The sequence below is a fragment of the Symphalangus syndactylus genome, chromosome 4, assembly GCF_028878055.3.
Source record: "Symphalangus syndactylus isolate Jambi chromosome 4, NHGRI_mSymSyn1-v2.1_pri, whole genome shotgun sequence".
In the NCBI taxonomy this organism is placed as follows: domain Eukaryota; kingdom Metazoa; phylum Chordata; class Mammalia; order Primates; family Hylobatidae; genus Symphalangus; species Symphalangus syndactylus.
Genome location: NC_072426.2, coordinates 140,159,889 through 140,175,829, shown reverse-complemented (window position 1 = coordinate 140,175,829; position 15,941 = coordinate 140,159,889). Strand labels below are relative to the sequence as shown.

Sequence of the window (15,941 nt, the reverse complement as noted above, 5' to 3'; positions counted from 1 at the left end):
TAAATCCTGAAACATGGAAGTTTTGTTCAAATTATTTTGTTAAAATGAACAACATGATTAACTTAAACAGAAAACTAAGTAGAACATAAATGAGTAAATGAATGTAGCAGCAATTAACATTATAGTTATTAGGAAAATGAGACTGTTGAGCTTTCATATGAGACTGATGCTAGAGACATACTGAAGACTAGAGTGAAAGTTAAATCATGAATACAAGATAATAGTTCAGGTGGTAAGAAGATAATATGATTCAACTGCCGAGAAGTGAGTCACCTAAAAGAATGCTAGCAATAGTATGAATTCCTCTTTAATTATTAGTTTAATTTTCCACCTCTTAAAAACATAATAATATTTATAATTATATGAAACTATCTTAGGGCCTTGAATCTGGAATCTTTAAAACGAATGATTCTGAGAAAAAAAAACTTGAGTTTATTGTATGTTATTCAATTTGCTTCATTTCCCTGGGTTCAAAAATACAATTTCTTGTTCCTTAAGGGAAGGCGTGTGACCCTGTATAGGATGCAGTTATAAACTAAATAAATTTTAACTCAGATTTTTAGAATTGAATATTTTTTTGAAAAAATAATTCTCTGAAAGTCATACATTTATTCCAGTGGCGCTACTGTTGGAAGACCAATTTCTGAAAATGTTCAGAGTTTTTCAGCCAGCTTAGGTTTTTTACTTCATTAATGGAAGCACGTTGTATCACCCTATTTGTTAATAATTTAAAATAACTAACTGCAAATGACCTTTGGTGTAGCAAAAAATTAGATGTATGCTCAAAGGTTAATCTTTTCTGCACACCTAGAATATTCAGAATAATGTGCCTAGTTGTGCTCTTCCCAGATCTAGTTTCTTACCTGGGGCATTCCTCTTGCCACAGTTGCCAGGCAACCATTCTCATAGCCTGAGCCAAATACACCTTTTCCTAATAATGTTGCTTTGCTCATCTTCACCTATTCAATGACTATGTGACTTCACTTCTCTCTTAGAAACATGTTGCTCTCTCTTAAATGGGGCCTTCAAAATATAATTAAAAACCAACCAACAACAGATGATTTCTGTGTATATATAATTTACATATGTTTACATATTATACATCATACATAGGTATTAAATTAAGTGTTAAGTTTTTAATGTTACATCTTCATGTACTTGGCTAATTTTTCTAAGAACAAAACAAAAATTTAAATAGACAATGAAGAACACTAATTCTGAGAACAATCTCTGATGCCAGACCAAACACATTCTGCATCATCGGAAACATTTCTTTTTATTATTTTAAGTCCTGGGATACATGTGCAGAATGTACAGGTTTGTTACAGAGGTATACACATACACGTGCCATGGTGGTTTGCTGCACCTATCAACTCGTCATCCAGGATACATTTTTATAAAAGCAGTCTGGAAATGCAAAAATCTCTTCCATGATGAATAGTGATATTACATATAGGTGGACAGGTGATATCACATAGAGTTGGACTTCTATAAATTTGTAGAAGTACTTTTATATTCATATAATAAGACTAAGAAATGCATCTGTATATTGTTCGTGATTATATTTCACTCCAGCAAATCCTGACCAGCATCAAAACTAAATAAAAAGTACCATTTTTATTGATACACTTTAGGAATATGAGCATGTTTATTTAGTGTTCCGTATGGTTAAAACTGGAAGGAATAAGAACAACTAATCTTGTTTTACTTCAAAATTTATTTTACAAGTACATTACGATTTTACTTTTTAAGAGCTCATTTCAATTTCACAAATTTCTAATAAATCTTCAATCTTTTTTATTTTTATTTTTTATTTTTTGAGATGGAGTTTCACTCAGGCTGGAGTGCAGTGGTGTGATCTTGATTCACAGCAGCCTCTGCCTCCTGGGTTCAAGCGATTCTCCTGCCTCAGCCTCCTGAGTAACAGGGATTACAGGCATGCGCCACCATGCCTGGCTAATTTTGTATTTTTATTAGAGACAGGGTTTCTCCATGTTGGTCAGGCTGGTCTCGAACTCCCAACCTCAGGTGATCCGCCCGCCTAGGCCTCCCAAAGCACTGGGATCACAGGCGTGAGCCACCGTGCCCAGCTAAATCTTCAAATTTTTTAAAAATTTACTTCTAGTTATATTTAGTCTTTAAATTAAAATTGAAAGATTTTCTAAGTCATAAATGTTATAAGAGAAATTTATTAATACAACAATTTTTAGTTTCCAGATATCATTAGGGTTTTTTAAGTTATATGTATTAGGAAAGGAGAATGAGATGAAGTAAAAAAGAGATACGGAGATGGGATATAAACCTAAGTACAAAGGACATACACATCCTATTTTTTTTTTAACTACAATCCTCTTTTGCTCTAATAAAATACTTTTCACTGATTAGAAGCCCAAATTTGCTTATACTTTCTCCTAATGTATCTGAAGAGCAAATAATTTTGCATAATTTCATGTCTTGTTTGATTACACACAGTGAAAGTTCAGTGCGAGTAGAACGTTTTAATTTTTTAAAATTTCTTTCTGCTACATTTTTGTAATTTATAAATCTTCAAGTGTTACAGAATAGTCCAAGTTTTTCAACCATTGTTTTATTTCTCACTAGGGTATCGCGCCAACTGTTTTTCAGGAAAAATTTGCATGTTTATTTTCTCCTATTGTGTCTATTATAAGATGAACTTTGTAGCAAAGCAAGGTTTTAATGTGGTCTTTTGGCAGAATGTACAAAACTGAAATAACAAGAACATGTTTGGAACTATGATAGGCTTCATGAAAATCTTTGAGAAAGAGAGAGAGAGAAAATAATTAATGTGTAATGCCCACCCAAACTCTGGCAAAATTTGAAACACATAGTTCAAACTTCTTTCCTTACAATGAAAGTCCTTAAAATGTGTCTTGATAGTCTTTTGGGACCACTATTTTGTAGGTTTGACATATTCATGGAAAGAAAACAAAAAGAAAAAAGAAAAAAAATGTTTCTGGTAAAATATCTATTCTCATCCTGACACAGGCATCAAATTACTCTCTCCATAAGCAGTTGTAATAAATGAATATTGATTTACTACAGGACTTTTAAATATTAGATGTTTTCATGTGAATTCTCAGTTAATTTTTTTTTCTAACTTTCAAGCCATTTTCCTGACTCTGTGTAAATTGTTCACACAAATAGGCAAAGGAATAAAGCAATTTAACCAAAGTGGGGAAACAAACAATTATAAGTGTAGGTAGCAGAAGAGAATGGATTTTTTTCAAGTTATTCTATATCAAAGACGCATGGATCTATTTTAAGACACTTTTACACAACAAAAGGAGATTTGCTATCACTAAACCTAGCAATTTGGCTTTCTAAATACTGGTAAATGCTGGAAAATTGTAATTCTTTATTTCTGTTTTCTTTAAAGGCAAGCCATTCTTACTTTTAGGCACCCAGTGAATTAGGTGTCATCTTTTTCATATTGTTCCTAATGGAACATGAGGACGGCTTTTAAGAAGGTGCCAGATGTGTGAGTCCTTCATTGCTGAGCAAGTGTTGCTTCTGTTTCTGAGGCTATCAAAAGGGTTCACATGAAGAAATACAGCTATCATTTATATGTGACTAGCAGAATATATTTAAGGAACATATTCCTGTTTTATTAAAGGCAAGCCTTAAGATACAAATCAAAAGATTATAATGAAAAATATGGCACAAAATAATAAATTAAAAATGAGAATAGTTTGTTGATTCTAATGTATCTTCAGGAGTTGGAATGGCAGTGTAGGAGAGGAATGAGCTAATATAAATGTATATTTTAAAATAAATATGCTTAATGTGCTTGCTTTATTTTTTTAACAGGATGAAAGAAGCAGGAGTAGACCATAGGCAGTGGAGGGGTCCCATATTATCCAGCTGCAAGCAGTGCCCAATGGTCTATCCCAGCCCTGTTTGTGGTTCAGATGGTCACACCTACTCTCTTCAGGTAAAGACACCTACAGTTGTTTAGTATGAAATAAGTGATGCATACTTATTAGTAAATGATTAAAACTATTGTTTATCCCATGTGATAATTCAAATTATTCATTTAACTTATAAAAAAATGAATAATCTCACTGGTTTGGAATATGATTCAATGCATATTTGTTTTTTCTGTATCAGAATTTTTAAGGTTTGAAATACTAAAGCTATGAACCCTCAGATATCAAAGCCAATCTTTCCTTTGTTGCTACTATGAAAGAGGTCAGAAATGTTAGCTTGCTGTACAATAGCTTTAGTGATCAATATTATTTTAACAACAATAAATGTGCTACAATCTGTCGTTAGAATTACTTTTTTAATCTCATATTTTATCTCCTATATTATCTCATTTAAGCCACCAAAAAAACTCTTTACCAGATGAAAAAACCAGGATCAGAAAGGCAATCTGACAAGTTTCACATATTTAGTTGACACTGAAGCCAAGATTTGATATAATCTCTGATTCAATGCCTTTGCTCTCTCTTCTACACTGTTGTTCCTCCCAATTAAGTGTCCCATATTGTTAAAAATATTTTGGGATTTTTACAATCTTTGCCTACATAAGACATTGATAAATTTCCTTAGCCTATGTAACAGAAAGGAGGGAGTTCAGGCTCACTGTCTTTTATCTGAAACCCTAGGGATTGGATACATTTAAAAATTTAGATGTAAAAAATACGTGTATTTTAGAAAGGTAGTGTAGCATATTATGCAGTGTCCCTAGAAGGAGCTTACCCTATAATTAAACTATTAAGCCAGGTGCAGTGGCTCACGCCTGTAACCCCAGCACTTGTGTGGCCAAGGTGGGCAGATTACCTGAGTCAGGAGTTTGAGACCAGCCTGGCCAACATGGTGAAACCCCGTCTCTACTAAAAATACAAAAATGCATCACGCATGGTGGTAGGCATCTGTAATCCCAGCTACTCGAGAGGCTGAGGCAGAAGAATGACTTGAACCAGGGGGGCGGAGGTTGCAGTGAGCTGAGATTGCGCCACTGTACTCCAGCCTGGGCAATAAGAGCAAAACTTTGTCTCAAAAAACAAAAAACAAAAACATATTAATACATTTTTAAGCAACAATTTAAATATTCTTATTAAAGAGTATGCATGAAATCTATAAATAACCTTTCTTTAGTTCATATCTGATTGTGCTTACTGCAAAGTTACTTCCAGAAATTTTACCTTTTATATGCTTTGGTTTTGTGGATACCTGCTTATGAATCATAATTCGTCTGAGCAAATATTTCCCCAAAACTTCCACTTGCCTTTTACAGTTACAAATCTGGGCAAGTGCACTACAATGCTCTTAATTAATTCAGTCACTAAATACATACATAGTACATACTAGGTGCCAAGTACTGTGTATCCTTAGTGAAGCTGTCGTATGTCTACCTGCTAAACTTTTATAGATGTATATAGAAGCAGAGTTATTGCTAGGAGAGGAGTGTGTCAGGGGTCCTTTCAACATGGTCTTGATCTTGGTGAATTTAACATGGTATAGGTAGGGCCTTGGCTTTGCAAGTTTAGTGAATTCCTGTTGCCAGTACAAGGGAGAGTGAATCTATCTCATATTATAAAATTCTACATGGAAATGATGTATAAATCATTTTGCTGATTTATTGACTTATAATGAAGGATGCAGATTGTAATATTCAAACTGATAGGAAGAACTAGAGAGGAAGTAAATTTTAATCCTAATTTTATCTGGTGAGTGTAGATGATTGAACAAATTGAGTTAGTGGTAGAGAGATTTGAAAGTTTTACTGGCATCCACCTAAGTAGAAGTATGTCTTTCTCAACATTGGAAATATGTGCCAGAAGTACTGATATGTTTGTGCCTAGGGTGTCATCATCCCCAGAGAGTGCCAACAGAAGTCTACTGGCTTCTGCTGACATTTTTGGGACTCTTTTGAGGTTGCTCCTAGCAGGTGATCCTTCCTTTCCCAATTTAGCTTCATAAGACACCAAGTTACAATTATAAGCGGAATTCTACTTGATGAGACTTGATTGATGATGTTAGAGTTACTTATCATGTAAGAAATAGCCCTCATATTCCCATTCAAGACTAAAAGCACACATTATACATAGATTCATTCAGGTATATCTTCAGTTTCATGGGGTTTCCTCATTGTTCTCCTTGGGCATGAGGCACACTGTGATACCTTGGCTTATAAATCATCCAATTTTATTAGTATTATCAACACAACCAATCTTATAGATAATCCATATTTGAATTATTATTTTAATATTTATTTACATAAATGTCACTTTTAACAAATGCTTTTTTTACATAGAAAGACATTACAAAAAGCATGCTTCAAGTGAATATGGGTCTTTAATAACCCTAAGTCATCATTTTAATTTCTGTTAATTCTAATTTAACTTAGTGACTTTCCCACTTTGAACCATCCATCCTAATCTTAAACTTTTGCATTGACAGCAATGAGACTGAGCTATATAAAACAATGAAAACTAAGTAGAACTCTTAGCCCAGTAAAAATTTAGGTGAAACTATCCTTACTAATCTTTTTTTAAAAGTTTATTTGATTTGAATCTCAAATTAAGGACTTCAACATGTTGGTGTTTTTTTGTTTCCCCCTCATAAGAAAGTATTGCCCTAGGCTATTTAGCTACCAGATCAAGAACAAAGACCACAGAGGCCAGTACCTTCTTATAAATGTCATTTTATTATGTTCCCAACATCTGCTTATGAGAGTTGAAAATAGAATATAGGTCAGAGATCACAAGATCTTTCTTCTGGCTCTTGGATCACTAAATTTTGTCAATAAACTTGCAAATTATGACAGGGCAGATTTAAACACGTTTGAACAATAATGATGAGCTCCAAATTCTAAGCTCAGTAGGGTCCATGAAGCTCCTTGCTTGAAGTTTTAAATCCTCCCCTGAGTAGTCCTGATATGTTAAAGATTAACCAGAAGCCAGATATGATGAGTCTTGGATGTGGGGCCCTACATTCAGTGTGGAATTGCAGTCTTGCTCTGGAAGCCTTTCCTATTCATCTACTGAGTTGTCGACCCATGCATTGATACAAAGGGTTTTTTTTAAATACTACAAATAATATTCCTACAAGTTCTATTTTAGACCCACAATGTTTGTTCATTACTTTCAGCTCATTTTATAGAGAGGAGATTATAAATGATATTTCCATTGCACATCTTAACTGGAGGTGAGGTCATTACAAAGTACAATAGGTGCAGGAGCTAGGGGATGTGGTGGGAAGGAGGAGTATAAGAAGGTACACAAAGAAAGACTTTAGCCAAATGACATAACTAAGATATAATTTTGAAAGGTAAACCTCATTATGCAATGTGACCAATTTTGAATAATTATTTTATTTGAGTTCAAGCTTCGAAGTTAATCAGTGTTTCTAGAAATCCTCAGTAGAGTATTTTAAAAATGCATACACAAAAAGAAAAATGAACAGATGAGGAACTATGGATAAATAGGCTTACTTGAAAAAATCTTGGGACATTTGTGATTTTCATAAAAAGTATTTTTGGAACATTGCCTTTTTTTCTGTTAAGAAAAATTATTTACTTTCTTTAGAAGCCTATTTAATCTTTCTTTTTAAAAGAACCAGTGTTCTCTGAATTCTTTCAAATTCAACAATGCCAGAAAAATAAAAATATAGTCTGTTCAAGGTTGTTTGAGAGGTAATCATTCTTGAAATTGACACAAAAGATGAAGGCCTTCATTTCTTTACTTCAGGCAAAGTCTATTTTGATTGTATTGTCAAGCTGCAGTAAGAACTAGGAATTGTTCTTCAATATACCATTTATGTTAGATCATGGATGTATTTCTCACTTTGTTATGTAAAATGTACGTTACATTTGCCGTGAGCACAAGTCAATAAATAATATTAACCTTTTAGACTTGAGTAGAACATGTGTAATATAAATTCCCTGAGGACAACAGTGGATGATTTTAAACTGTTTTCTATCATATTTAGTCATGCACTGCTTGGCAATTGAACTAAACAATCATGAATTCCTTAGAAATTAGTATTGTTCATAAAATTGTGTGTGTGTGTGTGTGTGTGGTTTTGAAGGAAGGCAAATATAAAGCTTACCTATTTTAGACTGCAGTTTTCCAAATCCAGCATAGAGATGCTACTTAAATTGATTTGGAATGGGGCCCCATGAATTTGAATTTTTAAAACTCTCATGTGACTTTTATGTGTAGCCATGGCTGAGAATCACTGTGCATCCCTTTAAATTATTGCCTTTGATTACTGAAATAAAAGGTAAGGGTGTGTGTGTGTGTGTGTGTGTGTGTGTGTGTGTGAACAATAACATTAGCATGAAAGGGGAAGGCCTACTTTTTTTAATTACAATTCAAAACCTTTCTATTTTAAGTTTCAACATGCTACTATAATGTTTTAACCTTTCTGCCATTTATTTTTTCCATATTTGAGGCATATTCTTACTTTCTCTTAATAGTTATTAATTCTAGCAACTATATGAGCATTTTGAAAAGTAGATAATTTCTGACACCTAATCATGAGAAGTTTGATATGTTATACTTTTTAGTATTTAGTTGTTCTATCTTCTTTTCTCTGAATATTTAGAGCTGAGATCATTTGATTTTGGAAGATCCACTGTCAGAAATGGATGTGCACTCTTTCTATTTGACTTGCTTTTCCACTTAGGTTGGGTTTCACTTTTGGCTGAGATATGCCAACTCGATCAATATTACAGCACCAGAACATTATCATGATCATTTATGGGGATACATTCTTATTACAGCACTGAACATTAAAGGAAATAATATGAATGAACTTTATCATAAAATTTCAAATTTAAAAGGAACTTAAAAGAACATCTAGGACAAACTTCTATGCAATAGAGTCCCTGGTATGAAATCATATTCTGCGAGGTAAACCTCTATGTTTGAGGAGTGTTCTAATTGTCAGAAAAGCCTTCCTCTCCTTACGTTGATTTTGTTTCCAACACTCGCTATCCTTACTCCCTGGAGCCATGTGTTGAAGCACAAAATACATCCTCTCTTGTCTTCAGTTACTGGGAAAAATGTGAATTCTTTTATTTGCCACTTACAGTGAAGCAAACAGCTAAAAGACACTTGCAAAGCAGCTTCACAGGTAGGAAAAGAACTCATTTTTGTTTGTTTGTTCTGTTTTTTTCAAATCCCTGATTGGTCATTGACTTGATCAATGACTGGTGCCTTTGAATAGAGGTTTCTAAGAGAACACAGGGTACATTGCTCCAGAATACCTTCACCCCAGTCCCTTTACTTTTACATGCGTTTCTAGATACTAAGTTCTTTTCCTAATGCTCTGATCAATGTTTCCCACAGCTTGGTGCCAGTGGCCTATCTGTGGGGAAGGTATAATGTAATGAGTCAGAGGCACAGGTGCCTGGTTTTTGTCTACCATTTACAATAACTTGTGTTTTGATATTGCAATATGGTAACCCATGGCCTTTTCACTACATTAACTTTCATAACCTCATATATACACGTGTGTGTGCATATGTATAATGTGTGTGTATGTGAAGCACAGAGAATTTAAGTCATTTAACCAGTGTTACTCAGCTAAGTCCAGAGCCCATGTTCTTAATTGCATTTCAATTTTTTAACGTAAAATTGAAGCAAATTCATTTTTTAAATTAATTACCCTTCATTTTTTTTCTATATTGCTACACATGATGTGGTGACTACCTTTATTTGATTCACTAAAAAAAAAAAATAAAAAAATAAAAATATTTGGCTTTTAAATTTATTGAGTTGTTTGTTTCTCACTGGATTAAAGCCTGTGATATCAGATTAATGATAAAAATATATTTTTAGATATTATGCATGATAAATAAGCCTAACTCATCAATTTTCTATGATTATTACTTGTTGCAGAAAACAATCTTCTGTGTCTTCTAGAAGCTTTAACATTTTAACTTTTAGGGTTAGGTCTATGATACTGATTAGTTTTTGTGTATAGTAGAAGGTAGGTTTTTTTTTTTTTTTTTTTTTTAATGTAGCCAACCAGGCCAGGTGTGGTGGCTTATGCCTGTAATCCCACCATTTTGAGAAGCAGAGGTGGGAAAATTGCTTGAGCTCAGGAGGTCAAGATAAGCATTGGCAACATGGCAAAAACCTGTTTCTACACAAATTTTTTTAAGAAGTAGCCAACCAGTTGCAGAATCGTTTATACCATCTTACTTCATTGGATTGCTTTGATGTCTTTGTCAAAAATGAAATGGTCCTAAAAGTGTGGGTCTGTTTCTGTCTTTATTATGTTCAGTGAACTATTTGTCCTTAAGCCTGTATCACGTATCTAATTTGTTGTACCTTAATGCTGACTTTTGAATTCAGGTGCAAAGTCCAACTTTGTTATACCTTTTTAATATTGCTTTGGTGTTTACCCTTTGCATTTCCATATGAATTTCAGAATCAGTCTGTCAATTTCTATATAAAACAAGCTAGAATCATTTTTTAGATATTGTGCGGTACTGAATCTTCAAATCCACACGCTTGGTATATCTCTCCATTTAGTTATATTTCATTAATTAATGTTTGGTAATTTTCAGTATAGAATTTCGTAAGGCTCTTTATTAAATTTGTTAAGTACTTTTTTATTAAGTACTTTTTATTACAATAAATTTACTATTGTAAATTTAATTTTAATTCAGTTTTTAACTGTTTGCTGATGGTATATTGTTATATTGTTAATTTTCTATACTGACTTGTATATTGCCACTTTGCTAAATTCACTTATTATTTCTAGTAATGTTTTATAGATCTCTCCAGATTTTTTTCATATAATATCCTTCTCCATGAATAGAGGCAGGTTTATTTCTTCCCTTTTTATCCTTCGATTTCTTGCCTTAGGTTTTGGTTAGGACTTCCACTACAATGTTCAATACATCTCCTTGCCTTAGTCCCAATTTATAAGAAAAGCGTTCAGTATTTTCAACATTAAGTATGAAGTTACCTATAGATTTTTGTATGTAAAAAAATGAAAAGTTTTAATAGCGCTTAAGCCCATGTTAATTAAGTTTTCTGTAGCCATCACAGAATAGAACATATAATATCAGTGTCCACATCTTTTGTTACTATATACTAAAAAAGGACTAACACCACATATATTCATTTGTGGAATTTTCATGTTAACTTTTATATCTTAGAGATCTTGCAGTTTATAAACAGTCCATCTAGTTTGTATTTATAAGGAACCCATTTATCTAAAAAATCCTAAACTATGTAGAACATGTTTAAGTATACATGTTCTTTAAGAGAAGTGTAATGATAATAATACTAGGCATATACTAGTTGTGGTAATAGAAGTTCTAGTAATATTTGTAGTAATTGCTAAAATAATTGTACAATAATATCAGTTAATATCCTAAATATTTTATGTGTAGTAATTTAATCTTTAAAAAAAATGTGCAAGACTTTTTTTTAGCATAAAGCTGGTGAATTACAGTGCTGGAATCAGAGCCCAGTTAAGCTCACATACAGTTAACCACAGCACTTTCCTGTGCAATAAAACACTCAGCAAGACCTTAATTGATGCATTTATCACATGTGAATTTTACCTGAATGATGTCCTTTGTAACATTAATTATTCATCACCTTGCCAAGGAAAAAGAATATGGGAGGCGATGGGAGAGATATAAAGAAACCATATATATTTCAACTCTTCAAAAAGATTGTAGAAAAGTAAATAGGTTATCCATGTGTATCTGTAAACCAACCTCTTTTTATCCTCCCTATTTTTCTCCCCTTCTCAGACACTAATACCCCCAATTCTACTCTCTACTTCCAGGGGCTCAAAATATTTTTTAACTCCCACATATGAGTGAGAACATGTGGTATTTATCTTTCGGTGCCTGGCTTATTTCAATTAATATAATGTTAGTCATATGTAAAGATAACTATAGCATGTGCTATCCTTACTATGTTACTAGAAGTTATTTCAGCTGAGTTACTCAAAAAGTTTCTAGGTAATTAAGTAAATGTATGTACAGCACCTTTGGAAGAGCTCTGTATTCTTTTTGGCAGAGGCACCCAACTCGTTTCAACAAACAAAATATTCTTTTAAAAAATTAACATATCATGATTGCATAATGTGTGTTAATCAGTATTCTAAATTAATGTATTAATGAATGACTCAATTAAGCTAATGCGTTAATTTTATATGCATTAACTTCTTAATTTTAACAATGTTATAAGATATATAACATACACTAACATACACTAATATTGTTCCCATTTTAAACATAAGAATTTGAAACAGAGATTTTAAATAAGTTCATAGGGGATAGAACTAGTAAAGAGCAGGACTAATAATATGGCTATGAATAAAAATATAGATTATATAAAAGTAATAATATAATAAAATGATTTTGTATAATATGTAATTAAACATGCTAATTTTATATCAATAACAAATAATACACAAATGATTTCAAAATTAATATGACAATTATTTTTCTAGATAAAGAAAAAATAGCATGCCATATACTGTATCTATGTATATCAGTTTATAATCATTTGAATTATAAAATAAACACAATAGAATGTGGCTGTCATATCATTTTTAGGGTATCTGAGCAAATTATATTTTTTCCCAAAGTCACACTGGATGCACTCTATGAGCACTGTATGTTTTAGTGGCCTTTAACCTCTTCCCACCCTAAATGCACTCTACCGAGAAAATTAGTCTTGTTATGTGAATTGACAGTGGATTAAGTATGTTTCTGTATCTGAAGTAAGCCAAATAAACAGCCAAATGAAACTAGAAGGTAACAACACTAATACAGAAACTGAGACAGGAAAAAAAAAAACCTGTCAATAACTAGGATCCGGAAATATTAAGATTAATGGCCTGTGAAAGAATGGTAGAGTAGGCTCGATATGAAAGCACAGTGACGTCGATGAATCGGACAACCCCTCTGAACAGTTGTGCCTCCAGTGAAAAGAAAGCAGGAAATATTTGTCATCAGGCACTAGGAATCCAAAAAGTAACCTACAGGTCCTTGCAGTAGCATGGGGTAATAATACCATTATTATGGTACAATGTTGATGCTTTTGAGCTGCTGTTGCATGGGTCTGGTGTTCTGAATTACACTACATCTGAGCAGAGGTCAGGCAAGCCCAAAGCTGAGAACATTTAAGAGATTTCATATAAAAGTTCCCCCAAGACTTGGAAGCCTCAATATATACTTTCTCTCTAGAAATCTATTGTGAATTCAAACTTCTAAGGAGTCCACAGAGTTCGTTCTGCCAATTCAAATTCATAAACAATTTATTTAATAAATTTTAATATTTATTAAATTTTTAATAAATTAAATTATAAATTATTTATAATTTATATTATAATTTATAAATAAATATAAATTAAATAAATATTATAAATAAAGGGGCACACTAATACAATACAAACAAACTAATAAACAAATGAAGCAAGCTAACAGGAGCAAGAGTGAACAATGCCAACGGCAAGAACAAGACAAGATTTGTATTTTAAATATTTAAAATTCTAAAATTGTTAGAGGCAAATTATTAGTAACAGACATCAACTGTATAATATATATTAATGTATGAAACATTTAAACATTTAAAAATGATATTGAAATATTCAAGCAATACCAAACATAATTTCAGAAAAAATTACTCAGCTTTTAAAAGAACCAAATAGCATTTAATTAAAATATTATTTAATTAAAAATTAAGTCAATAGATTAAACAGCAGATTAGATGAACTTGAAGATAATGAACTATAACATATATGTATGAGTGTACTTGTATATGTATTATATATATAACGTACAATAATAAGCTGTAATATATGTAAATATCATGTTACACGTGTGCAATATATGCAAATATTATATATATTATATATTTATGTACATGTATACACATACGTGTTTCTGAAAAACAACCCAAAAAGGTAGAATATATAGACTATAAAGTAGAATGAGAAAGTATCAAAAGTTTAATCTGAAATATAGAGAGTAATCAGAAGTAATAACACAGAGAAAATATTAGAAGAAAATTTAGTTGAGAATTTTCCAGAAGTGATGAAATACATGATTCCACAAGTACAGGAAACACAGTGGATACCAAGTAAGATAAATAAGAAGAAACCCTAGTCTAGACACGTTACAGTAAAGTGAGAGATTACCAAAGTCCATCCAGACAGAAAAGCCGTATTACCTACCGAAAATATTGTACCATTTTACCAACAAAAAGCATCTCAGCAAGATTAATGTGATTCAGAAAATGGTGGAAATGTACACTTAAAATATTGAAAGAAAATTTTTAAAATTCAAAAGCGAGTATTTCAGAAGGAAATAACTTCTAAGTCCATTTGCTACATAAACATCCTTGAAAAGAGTGCACAGAACAAAAGCTGTCAGCGCCTCTGATTGCGTGATGTGCAAAAATGTGAGTGAACCCAGGAGATCTGCCTCCAAACAGTATCTGCCCTTTGTTTCCACATCTTGGCTTCTAGAGAATGTTCCTCTACGTAGGCCGCTCCATCAACAGGTGTTTGAACCAAATCTGTTCAATTTATCTCATGTAGCTTTTAATTAAGGATATCATCAAGAGAACTCTAAGTAGGAGGATGATATAAACCTGCAAGTAAAATTTATCTCAGCAGTGTCTCCGACCCCCCACTCCAAGGTCTCAGAGCCAACCTCCTAGATACATCACATAAATCATCCAGATCTACCTTATACATCCAAGGTGGCTTTTGCCTTATGTTTTTGTCTTGGGCTTTCTACTTGGCCTGTGGAATTAAGTCAGGTGCAGCAGGATACACTAGTGATTGCATAAATGTCGCTACTTGACCTACAGAGAGGCATCTTGGACAACTGTGTCATCCAAAATATCTGGTCAGTGGACTGTCACTGACCTGAATGCCTTTCAGAAATAATGTCCTGTCATTGACCACTTCACTTCACAAAATGTGTTAGTGAAACATTTATTATCAACTTTTCTAATTGCAAACCTCCTGTTACGAAAAGACCTGCCTGCAAGGTGTCCATAAATGATGAGCCTGGTGTCCCACTGATGTGACTCTGCGGGTGGGACCGATATCGTTCAGGGGACATAGACTGACAGTGCATCAAATATGGCTCTCCAGCCTGCTGTCAGATCTCAGGTTTCCCAATTCAGTTAGAATAACAGACTCCTTGTTTTTAGAATGATAGCTTGAAGGAAGTGTGCCTAATTTGTCTTGGTTTTTCTAGCAACCAGACTGGTAGCATTCATTCACCCCACAGAATGAGAGGGGAGGTGGGAAAGATGTCTGATGGTGTTGACAGGTGATTTGCATTGGAGGTTCAGGAGCTGGTGCCATCTCCTGTTTCTAGACTTCTCTGGTAAGGTTAAGCGAAATGGAAAAAGGAATGTCTGGGGAAGTCAGATACAGCATGCAGTTAACTTTAAGACACTTGCAACACTTTGAGAGACACACAAGGACATTTTCCTTGGGGAGGAAAGATGTCAGGGTGGCTTGGAAAAATAAAAGCTCATGAATGTATCTTGTCCCTCTATTTATTTCAGAGTTGAAGGTGTTCCCTCTCCAGGAATACGTGGTGTTGTTCCCTTTCTATTACCACAAGATTAGTGGGTCCCATTACAGTCACTAAAATTTTTCTTTCTTTCCATCAACTCCTAAACTTTACACAAGAACATTTTATCTATAAGAGTATATTAGGAGGGACAAGGGAAGTTTTATAAAGAGAGACCCATTATGTTTTCAACTGTGGCCTGCATGTACTACTATCAGTGGATTCAAAGAGCAGTGTGATCCACAATTGAGTTTGAATCCCTAAGGCCCCCTTAGGACAGGCTGCCAACCGGAGGGTACAGCAACCAGGCCAGCCTACAGCTGCTGGCAGGGGAAGTAAAGAGAAGTCCTCAATGTTTAAAATAGGTATATATAACCTCCTTGCATCTTATTCGCTA

General features: G+C 33.3%; 1 protein-coding gene across 5 annotated transcripts in view; it reads left to right on the top strand.

Annotated features, from left to right (window-relative positions):
• Positions 1–15,941, top strand: part of SPOCK3 (SPARC (osteonectin), cwcv and kazal like domains proteoglycan 3) — a 481,221-nt gene that overhangs the window by 328,648 nt on the left and 136,632 nt on the right. For 4 of the 5 annotated variants that reach the window (XM_055276339.2, XM_055276338.2, XM_055276337.2 and 1 more), the window contains one exon: positions 3,829–3,952. The exons of the other annotated variant lie outside the window; for it this stretch is intronic. In XM_055276339.2, coding sequence (XP_055132314.1) covers positions 3,829–3,952 — 124 coding nt within the window. The remainder of the gene's footprint in view (positions 1–3,828; positions 3,953–15,941) is intronic. 5 annotated transcript variants of the gene reach the window in all.